The following is an 11,721-nucleotide window of genomic DNA, read 5'->3' as shown; positions in this document are numbered from 1 at the left end:
GCATGACAATACGACATAATTTTCAAAATTTCTGCTTGTATGGGAAAGCTAAAATGAGAACAAATATCAAGTTTACTTTCTCTTATATCTACCTGGCAACTGAAATGCAACACTGAGAAAGAAATGCACAATTAAGGTGGCTATGCATGCTGGACGATGACAAAGACTGAGGTGAAGAAATGAATTGGTATGTTAGAATTCAGAAGGAAGACTGTTGTTTCAGTAGAAATACCAAAGATCAGGTAATTAAAGAGAAAAACTCCCCAAAATTAAAGCCTGCCTGGACAGATTAGTTGATAACCCAATCCCCCTTGCTTTGGAATGTTCTCCAAAGCACATCATCAAAAACCTGGACAGCTTCTGATACCAACTATTCTGAAATTTCCACTATAAACATATGCAGTATGTAAAACACCAGTGGAAGATAGTTTAAACAAACAAGAAAGTAAGAACTGGTCCGGCCATGTAGGTCAAATAAAGATAAAAAAAAAAAGAAAAGAAAACCCTCTATCTTCTGGACTGCGTTAGGGTGTCACTTCATCTTTGGTATAAAATAGGCCATCCATAGGCTGCATTTGTTCACAACTAGGAAAGACTACAGAAATTGTCAACAATTTCTTCTATCTATTGCTTTTTTTGCACTTTTTTTGACCATAAGCTCCTATCTACTTAAGTTTTTTTAATGCTCTTAAGCTAGGTTTTTGCAATGTGACAAGCAAAGCAGACTAAAAACTTCTTAAAGCTCATAAAAAAGACTGCAGATAAAAAGCACTAATGCTTTTGCTAGCGATCACGCTTTGTAAATAAAAAAATCTGCATTCTGCAAGAAAAAACCCCTGCATTCTCTATAATGCAGCAAGTTTTTTTCTCAATTCAATAACTTTACTGTAAAATGCTTTAGCCTTCTAGATTTTTTTTTCTGTCAACACTTAAGACAAAGTTCATAAAAGTCCCAGCATTTTTCCAATCCTTTCAGTTGTCACAGTTCCTTTATCATCAGCTTTTCTTCAAAAGAAGAAAATCATTTTCTTTTAAACTGTACAGTTTATTTTTTGTTCACCCCAAAAACTCAGTCTATTAAACTTCTGCACCAGCACCGGTGTGAGCAGTTTCAATTCATTCTCGGGTTTTCTAACAAGACGTTGACAGCTTGCCTTGAGAGCCTTTGACGTCCTTAAAATTAAGGCAATTAAGATTCAAGATAAACCTTACCTAAACATTTCTTTAAAAAAAACAAAAAACAAAAAACCAAAAAATACTCTAGATTAAAACAAGAAGAAAAAGAAAATGAGAGAAAAAGAGTAGCTTAATTTCTGAGGAAGACAATTGGTTTTCATCACAACTTGCTCCCTCTTGACATCATCAGTTTTTCTGTTTAAAAAAAAAAAAAAATCTAGCTACACCTCCAGGTAAATTCTGAATTCAAATGTTCATCCAGATGAAATGTCAACCCAGCATTTTTCCTCTGGGTTTTTCCTTTAGTTGAAAAAAAAAATAGCAAAAATAAAATTGTCAGACTACATGACGGAACCATTTGCACAGCACATAAAAACACTGTTTTGTTTTCGTTGGGAAAGGTAGAAAAAAAAAAAGCATTCATTTGACGCCTGTGCAAACTGGAAGCCAACTTCTTGTTCAGTGAAGTTTCTCCATTCAAGGCAAAGATTTCAGACCGACATTCTTCAGTCCTGTTTATTGTCTGTAAAAACAATTGAATTAAAGTGGTCATTAAGTCAAAACAACTTTGAAATAGCCTCCTCTCCTTTTTTTCCACCCAATTCCCTTTAAAAGTTATCCAAGCTAAACTAACTTTGCAGCTGTTTAAATATGATACCACCACTAAGCTGAAAATAGTCAGGCAAAAATAGGGAACTCCTGCTTTGGGGACATTAACACATCTTAAGCAGATGAATTTACTCTTTGAATGCTAGGCATTAATAGGCAGTCTAACTACACTGAAATGAGATGAATACATGGCTTAACACTGTGTAAATCTTTCACAGGTAATTCAATAAGAGGGTGAATATTTTCATAATAATAAGTGCCACTATTTATTTTGGGTATTAATAATAAAATGAAAGATAAAATTACAATAAAAGGATACAACCAATTTGCTAGAAAGAACACATTTTCTGATGGCAAGAACAATTACACTGTGGAGCAGTCTGCTTAATGAGCCAGTTAAGGCTAACTTAGCAGAAACCTTCAAGGCAATATTAATTAGAAATATATATATTTTTATCATATAGTGTCATATCTTTCTAAATTTAGCACAGAGAATAAGGAAAATTAGCAACTTTTTTCCTACAGAAGATACCTCTCATTTTGTGTTTTTGATGTTTTGTGTCACTTAAAGATATGTCACATCTAACTTATTTGAACAAGACTGTGTGAGATCTTTAAGAGAGACCCAGAACCTACATAAAAATTCTATTCTGTGTCTAGGGCTATCTGTAAGGATCAGCTGTTGCTTTTCCCACAATCTTTAAAGTTTACATGGAAAAAAATCCTTTCCTGACCAAAATTCAACACAAGAAAAATCCAACACCTTTTCTTTTGCAAACATTAATGCATTTGCCTTGACTAGTTTAAAATACATTTTAAAATTAGGAGTTAAATTGTGAAGAATGTTGATGACCTAACATTTGCCACAGAACTTTTCATCTGGGAGTGTAAACACAGAACTACAATTTTAAATACTAAGTTTGCCAAAGGGTTTTTTCATTGCATGACTCCTGAAAGGTAATATTTTGGAAGTTAAGAACAGATTTATGTGGAATGCAACAATTAACTATTTTCTTCTGGTTTTCTATGCATAATTTCAGGTAGGACTACTCAAGCTGGAAGCTCACCTCCTGAGATTTTACTGCCCCTATGGGTTGAGTGGCTGCCATATGTGCAAGAGACCAATATCACCAATGGGTCACAGTACATGCCCTCTAATCTAACCTGGCATTGAGTTTGCCTACAAAAGGCTCCAGAAAAACATAATTCTTTCCACATTTAAAATCAGAGTATGTTGTGCAGCAGAGTTTTGCTTGGAGGTAAGAGAGTATACTTTTTGGGAGCAAGGATATCCATTGATCTCCATTTCATAGTGTTCATGCTTTTATGTGCAAAATTAAATATTTACAAGGAAAAAGGGTAGTAGGATCTAAAATAATTAAGGTGATTTCCTCATAAAGTAGATTACTCTCCTCAGAATCAAGGGTTTTTTTCATCTACACAATATGTAGCCAGGTTTTTGCCATGAAGTTATCATTTCTGAACTCTGTGGGTGGGATCCTCAAGTACAGCATTCAGCATATTAAATAAAAGAATATGTATGCTGATTAGAAAGTGGAACTTAAATTCCAAGTTTCATGGTTTATTTTTACTTACAAAGAAAGTACAGAGTCCTTATACCACCCAGTTCATTCTTAGTACATTTTCTCTCCTTCGTTGCCTGCAATTTTATGATTGTTGCAAAGAAAATAAATGTAAGGAAATATACCGTTATAACTTTCCTCCTGACCAATCAGCTCCCATGAAATAATTTTACATAGTCTGCCTGTTCCTTTGCCTATATCTGACAAAATCATTGTCCAGTCATGTTAATTACTTTAGTACATCTCACGTTGACAATCACCGTTTTATATCTGGCATGAAGTTTGTTATTAATAAATGTGCCCTTTGAAAAGCAGAGTAACAAAATTATATTTTAATTATAAAACAAATTCACTTGGTTTTATATTAACAGTCACTGGAATATTTTGTCAGAAGTTATTTTTTAAAGACAGAGATTGTGTATATTTTGGTTTGTTTCTACAGCTTCCCACACTGCATTTCTGCCTGCAACGGGCAGATATAAATAGAGGGCCAATTTAAGATTAAAAAAAAATACTGAAATAAGCATAATAAAAAAATCTGTCTGATTAAAAAACAAAGAAAGTCCTCTGAATATAAATGCCAGTGCCATTACAAGTATATTCATCGCTGCAAAAATGCTGTAGCTGACAAGGAAAGATGAGGGATCTCATTTTCAGGGAATTTACCACATGAGCAAGAAACACAGCATCCATTTCAATAAAGAATTGCAATGTCATTTTCTCCTTTGCTGGAAAAATGCCAGAATCTGCAGCTCACTGCTACCTTATGAGGGCTTCTAGACCTAAGTCCTTATGAGGTCTTCTAGACCTAAGTCCTTTTTCTTTGAGATGTAAGAGAAAGGGAACTGAGATACAGAAATCATCAGATCCAAAAGCTACAGAACGCACTCATTAAAACAAGTCAACAGGATGGTACAGACACATATTTCTCTCTTTGCCTTTTATATTCTGTATGTATTTTGCAATCATTTATTTATAGGTGCTAGAGAGAATGGCAGCTAGAAAGGATAAGCATACATAGTCTGTGTCTCCAATTGGGTAGCTTGTGATTGATTGTTTTTGCAATGGGTACATACAGACAGATCTAAGCATAACAAAAAATAGTCTTCTGTCTTATGGTGGTCAAAACCGCATAAATCTGAAACCATTTGATACTCATATGGTAGAAAAACAAATGCATCTTTCACTTCCTGAGGTCAAAATGAAGTAAAGCAATTGACAAATTGTTATAATTCTAATCTTTTCTATACCAGCTCATATCTGATGCCTCTGTAAGTACAAAGTCTTGATGCATTGACTAACATATCTATCATATTTCTTGTCTGGCTATTTCTCTCCTTTCTTCCCGAAGATAAAACAGGTATAATTCTATTTTCAATGTGATGCTGGTGTTCAATATACATGTATTAATGAAAGACTGCATTTGTGCTCCTTCCTAGAATCTGTCCAACATTTATCAGTCCCAGTGGTATCAATACGTAACCTTCCCTTTGTGAAGATTTTTATTGTAGCAAAGAGAAGTTGTGTTTGAAGAGATTATTCTGAAGATGAAGGGACTCTTTAGAAGTTCTAAATACAGCTGTCAGTTTATAAATTTTGAACTTTCCAAGGTATTCCATGGGAAGCAAACAAAGGGATCATAAGAATGGAGACAGATTGAACAATGCTTCTACCCACCTTCTTCTTATCCCTCTTCCATTTCCAGGTTCTGCCTATTCTGTATCTGCATGGCAGTTTTGCACAATCACAAATACCAACTTGGGGTAATTTATACTGTTTCATTAACGACACTTTCAGAAAGAAACCTTTACATGTGGCAATGTGCGCTGTACCAATATTTTCACCGCTGCAAAATTTAAACCCTTTTTAACCTCTCATGCCAGATTCTGCTTTAGCCTAGCATGATGATTATTAAGGCAGTTGTTCAGATCCTTCTGAGTCCAGAAAAACAGCAGACAGTTAGAGAGCATATCATTGTGGGCAGGAGCTCAAGGACATTTTGCCAAATTGAGACCATCAGCCAAAACCTTTTGCTAATTGCAGTGCTATATATCCAGAATTCATCAGAACTTAACGAAGCTATTCAGAATACATATTTCTGAAAGAGGGAGTCAAATTTGTCCTGCTATAATCAAGAAGCAAACCCTTCTGACTCCAAAGCCTATGCCTACTTACTTAGACTGTTGGTAAGAATATGCAGGCGCATGTTCACTGGATGTTTCCACTGTCATCTGTTGCTGTTGACCACTGGCTTCCTGTGATGAAGATGCTACTGTCTGTGGAGAAGTATCAGCAACAACACCCTAGGGAATCAAATAAGAACATGAAAAACTTACTAATTTTGCTCATGGCAATGAGTTATGTACAAGTGCTCAGCACCAGCTCACCGTTAACGCATTTCTCTAGAGATCAAGAGAGTTTGAGGTAGCAGAACCACATGCTAACACAACAAACTCCATCAGTTTTAGAAAGCTAATTCAGCAACAAGATTACTCAGCCTACCAGTAGTACTTTGCTCTTACAGGTTGCAGTGAAAAATACCTTCCTCTTTGAGGGCAGTTCCCTGCCCATTCAAAACTAGAGGCAAATCTTCTGATTTTGTTGGATTCTGTGTTTTACTTCTTGGCTTTTTCACAATGTATATATTCCTCTTCTAATTTTTGCTTACCTATCCCAACTTCACAGTGAGTTCACATTTATTTTGCTTGACTGAAAATGCAATACAGGCAGAATCTAGGTCTACCACTTTCCACTATACTACACATCCAAAAGAATTTGAGTCACCTTAGAAGAATGCTGTCCTCTTCTACACACTGTCTCTATGCATGTTCCCTTCAAAAATAAATTTGCCTTACACTTACTAAAGTGTAAATTTGCCTTACACTTTAATCGTTAAGTCAAAGCTCCAATGAAGTTTTGTTTTATTTATATGTTTGCAAAATGTAGATAAGTAAACACATAAAAGATTATATTCATGAATGTAACATTATGCACAATTTCTTATCCTATTTAGACAGTCTGAACTTGGTTTAAGTTCTTCATATGCTTTCAAAGCAAGATACATTTTCTTTCCTCTACTCTCATACTTGGTGTGTTGGTCTCATGAATAGCAAGTATCTTCAGGGAACATGCTTTATTACTCTATTGCACACAACAGAGCCAGAAGAGGGAGCACAAAGCACTTGCTTTGTTTTTATTTGAGCCCTGTGTAAACAGGTAGTTTATTTTAAAACATCTGTTAAAATATCAGTTTCATTTTTCAGAAATCCTTTGTATTTATTGCTTAGCAGACTGCCAGTATTATTTTTTTCTGTCTACTTCCTTGTCTTTATCCTTCTCCTTTTGTCCATCTCATCTTGAGATTGTAAGCTCTCTGGGGCAGAGACTGTATTTTTTGGTCTCTGCTTGTGGAGCATCCAGCATGGTAGGGTCCTGGTTCATGATGCTACATGAATACAGATAAACATTAACAATAATCATCATCACTGGATAAGAGCAAAACAGGCTATAGATTCAGATAATATTTTGATTATTATAGTAGATAATTATGACATTGAATTACTTTAGAAGGCATGAATATACTAGCGAGTGATGGGGAGGAGGTCTTGACAAGTAATTTAAATTAACCTTAATTCTTGTTTGGACAGGTGTGCAGCCAGCCCCATGATATGAACCACTCTCTATCCCACCATCTCCTTTAAATTCAGATTTGTATCTGCCTGATTTAGACTTAAGAATGGCAATTGAAAAGAGGCACTCACAGTGAATTTGCAAACAAATGAGGTTTAAGGCAAAATTATACCAAGGCAAAAAAGACTGAAACATAACCAGCTCAGTACAACAGAATGGTAGTAGCCTTTCCTGTGGGACCTTATCTGGGAATAATTGCAAAGAACTAGGAGAAAACAGGATAAGCCCACTTGACTGCTGGTGAAGCCATGCCAGCAGTACCACTAACTCACATCCTCAAAGCACAGAGTAGTAATAGCACAAAATCCAAAGTCCACACAGATGAAGACAGAAGTACAGAGACCCTGGCACTCCTTGCCTTACCCCAGAGTAGGGCAGAAGTTGTTAATAAAAGAGGGTAGTGCCAAAGAGAAACACACAGGGAAGAGGATGCCAAGGCTCCCTCCTCTCGCTGTGCTCAGCTGCCCTTATGAAGCTTCACAGAAGTGGAGGCCAAGCTGACGCTCTCCCAGCAGCTTGTGGTCTACAGGGTTGAGTAAATACTTACTCATTAGACTGTCATCAGCATGACTCAGCCCCAAGGAGGGAGGGAGCGAATCCTTCCTCAAGGATGAAAAGCACTCAGTCAGTGCAGCATCCTCCATGTCTGTATATACAAGAGGAAGGTTTCCATTGCTCAATCACTCTTTCTGGTGGCTAAATGTTTCAGCAATTACCTATCCTTGCTAAGGACTGCATCAAACCCTCTTGCAATCTTCTCTTCTTGAAATCTCTTTTGGTTTCGTGGTCTGCCTGCTGGGTTTGTTTTCCTGTCTCTTCCCATCTCCCTCCCAAGTACATGGGGAAAAAATAGTCACAATCACTGATGTTTTTATTCCGTGTCCTGCTGTACAACACAACAAATGCAATACAAGAGCCCTTGCAAATAATTAAAAAAAAAAAAAAAAAAAAAAAAAAAGAGGGGTTAGAAAAAAGAAGGAAAAGGAAAGAAAGAAAACAAAAAGATAAAGAGATGTGCAGTCCTCATTTAAAAAGCTGAAAGCTTCCAGCCACCACTCCATAAAGAACCTTTAGGCCCCTTTCAAACAACAGGTGCAAGAAGACATAATAAATAAGAGTTCTGTTCCCCCTTCACTCTACTTTCACGGATGGAGATAAACTTACTTCAATAGGGACAGCTGTTGGAGGCACAGGAGTGTACTGGGGAATGTAGGTCCCTTGCATAGGTGCAGCAGCAGTCATGTACTAGAAGAAATCAAAAGCAAATGAACAGTAGAAAACCACAATTAAGATGCATAAAATCATGTCAGAAGAATGATACTATTTCAATTTCCCATTCAGAGCTTTTAGTAAGAGTATAGCATATTATTTCTTTTAAGTAAGGACTTTAGGTAATGGTAGAACTTACCCAGCTATAAAAAATTATAATCTTGAACTTGAAACTCAGGTCATATCTGAATATAGGCAATAGTAAAACTCTTACTGACAGAAGCATATTGTTCTCTAAAATTGAGAGACTCCTATTTGTACTTACAAAAAACTCAGTGGAGACATGATAGCAGCATATATATATATATATATATATATATATGAAAGTGGTTACAGATACAAAGCAGTCTAAACAATCTTCTGCAGTCTTATTGACCTTATCTAATGACACCTACAAAACATGAAGCATTAAATTTGAGAGGTTTATTGCAATCTATATTTAACCCTATCAACAGCAGCAGTTGGGTTTACAGGAATACAAAGCTGCAGATATATGCAATCCGAGGCAGGAGAAATAAAGCAAGAGCAAGATCCATCTGGAGTTTCTCCTTTTGTACACAAGTACCTTAGATAAACTCTTACGGCTTATTCTTACTATCCAGGGATCTTTCCTATGCATTTTGAAACTTGTGCAAATTATTATAGCAACAATTTGTATTAGCTTCCCTGAAACATGGTCTCTCCCAAGTACTACAAGACAATCTTTTTTAAAATTCATGTATGCATGTGAATTTTGTCATTGTTATGGCACTGACTTCTTTATATAGAGCACTTCTCAAAAACCTCTTGAACTGAATGCAACAGTCATTGTTCAAAATTTCAAATAAAGTATTGATATTAAGTCCTTATATCTAGATGTACTTTTCTTTCTACAATCCAGTCCTAACTACATGCTTCACTGACAAGAATCTCAGAATGTGCCCAATCCCCCAACTGACTGTATGACACTTCCACTACATATTATCTTCAAAGACACACCAAAGATCTGAATCAGCCCACAATGTATTTGATGAATTTTAAAAGGAGTTAAATATAACTTTGCTTCCTGGCAGAGCTAGGAAGTGCTTGCAAGATTTTATTCCACTGTTTATAGTAAAATTTACATTTAAAGCACTCTCCCACCTCAATTCTAAACTAACTGGATGGTTTGATATGCCTGTCACAAACATGCATTTTGAAATTGCAAAGTGGGGTGAAGATTGCAGCAATGCTGGCAAAATGCCTAAGGGAATAAAAACAGCATATGCAAGAATCTCACAGCTAAATTCTGAAATATTCTTTCAAGTAGAAGAAAATAAAAAGTATTTAAGTGAAATTGTTTTCTGTTAAAAAAATAAGTGAGGATCATCTGTGATATAGAAGGCATACTTGCAATACGAGCAGCCTATGCTGTTGAGAACCATCACAATATTTTTCCCCAAATTCAGAGTGTTTTCCTGAACTTGAGCAAAGAGACCGGAGCATCCTCAGTGTCTGTGTGCCTATATCAGGCCATGTTTTTCTGCAGCTCTTTCTCCTTGTTCTTCAGGAAGAGAATTGAATTCTATACTGTTTTTTATGAAGGCTAACCCCCCAAAAGCATTAGGCTAACTCTCCCTACTGTACTCCATGCAGCTGGGCTGTTCTCCTGCCTTACAGATTAAGAGCTAATGAGAATGCTGCACTGGGGTGTTGCAGAGCTGCTTCCTCTCCATTCATTCTGCCTTGTAATGGTGCCCTCACATGTTGGGAAGACATCTGTTGTGTGGCATTGTTCTAAGTGCGTCAATATTTAAGATTAACCTGAAGCATGCATTCTTAGAGTTCTACAAAGACCTGCAAGGGTTCTAAACATCCATGCAGTCTAGCTTCACTTGTACAAATATATAGAGAGTTTATTTGAAAGTGTTAATTTAAATAAAAAAGTAGTATCATTCAACTTGAACTTCCTCTGTTTTCTTCCTTGAACCTAGCAGATCAACATTCAGGCTCTTATAAGATGCAGTTGTCTGCCATTCCCTACCTTAGGCACAAACCCATATGACTTAATATAAAAATAATAAATTACGCAACTGCCTTTTAATTCAGATCACTCCATTTTTGCAAAATCATTTGGCATGGTGTTCTGTAGCACAATGGAAACTGTCTGGGAATTAACTGATCTCTTTGCTGACTGTAAAAGCTCTGCTCTCAGTAGTTGTGCAGTTTCTTACTCCATTATTTTTTATCTCTCGAGGCAGATCCTGATCTTACTTTCCAGCCTTCTTCATGTTGCTTCTTTCACTGCCAGACAATCTCTAGGGAAAAGTGTACTGTTGACTTGAGTGTTACTGCTGGCCCTGGCCAAAACCTGCTTGCCCTGGTCTTTTCAGATACTCACACCTCCTGGGTTTTTTTTTTTTTTTTTTCTCAGAAGTTTTAACTGAATTCAGCCAAACAGCAATGATTTAAAGCACTGGATACCAAAGCTATCCAGTTACTTGCCAGACTCCCTGGAGAACTGTAGGAGAGTAACTTCTCCCTTGTATATAACATTCTGCATGTCTAAATGTCTGTACTAATGGTGGATCAGTTTTTCTGACAAATCCTTTAGAGTTCTACAATTAAAAAGAAAAATGTTGTTAGCCAGCCAAATTAGTTCCACTAATGGCACAAATGAAGTCATAGTACTTGGGGCAAAGGTTTTGGTCCCAGGAAAATTTAGCCAAGGCTCAGTGCTACAGAATACTGGTGCTTTATAAATGGCCCTGGATCACACAGTAGCAGTGGTCTGTATCACAGGTACACATATTGTGCCCTTCAGTGGAATATCCAAACATATTTAATGTCTTCCTCTTTATGAATGTAAAGATACCCTCACCATTTTGGGCAAGAGTTATTGGGTCAACAATTAAACATGTTATGGGGTTTGGAACCGGTTCTCTATCTCCAGGGTCTCACTGAAGGCTTCACTGAGGCTTCTGTAAAAATCTTTATCAACCTATAAAGGACAACAACGACTTGGTTCTCAGAGACACATAATTGGTGTCTAGTATCTGAAGTCCCCTCACATGCAGCACAAGGGAGTCCCAGCTGAGACCACATGCATTTGGAGATGTCTGCCCTGCTGGATCAGTTTCTATCATGGGAAGTAGTGCTGAGAATCTGCTTCAGCTTAGTTTGTTTACTAACAGTGTCATGAAAAAGGAGACAGATTAATTTTTTTTATAACTGACACTAGCTCAAGCAAGTTTACATGTATTTCTTTCCTTTGTGAACTACATAATCCTAATTCTCTGATCTCACAGGATAAATAAAGATTACACAGTGCTAAGGCACAATGTCAGTGTTGATACTTACAACAATGGGTTTGGATAATGCAAGAGTTGAATTGCTTGTCATGAATATTCATGGTTGGTTGTTTAGCAAAATGTTT

General features: G+C 36.5%; 1 protein-coding gene across 2 annotated transcripts in view; it reads right to left on the bottom strand.

Annotated features, from left to right (window-relative positions):
• Positions 1 to 1,379: 1,379 nt before the first annotated feature.
• RBMS3 (RNA binding motif single stranded interacting protein 3) overlaps positions 1,380 to 11,721 on the bottom strand; it is a 699,061-nt gene continuing 688,719 nt past the window's right edge. For both annotated transcript variants that reach the window (XM_053978348.1, XM_053978357.1), the window contains 3 exons: positions 8,223 to 8,303; positions 5,544 to 5,671; positions 1,380 to 1,699 (listed from right to left, as the gene is read on the bottom strand). In XM_053978348.1, the coding sequence (XP_053834323.1) occupies positions 1,693 to 1,699; positions 5,544 to 5,671; positions 8,223 to 8,303 (216 nt within the window). In that variant the 3' untranslated portion in view covers positions 1,380 to 1,692. The remainder of the gene's footprint in view (positions 1,700 to 5,543; positions 5,672 to 8,222; positions 8,304 to 11,721) is intronic.

Source organism: Vidua macroura, chromosome 1 (genome assembly GCF_024509145.1).
Source record: "Vidua macroura isolate BioBank_ID:100142 chromosome 1, ASM2450914v1, whole genome shotgun sequence".
NCBI lineage: Eukaryota > Metazoa > Chordata > Aves > Passeriformes > Viduidae > Vidua > Vidua macroura.
This window is presented reverse-complemented; position numbering and strand designations above follow the sequence as displayed.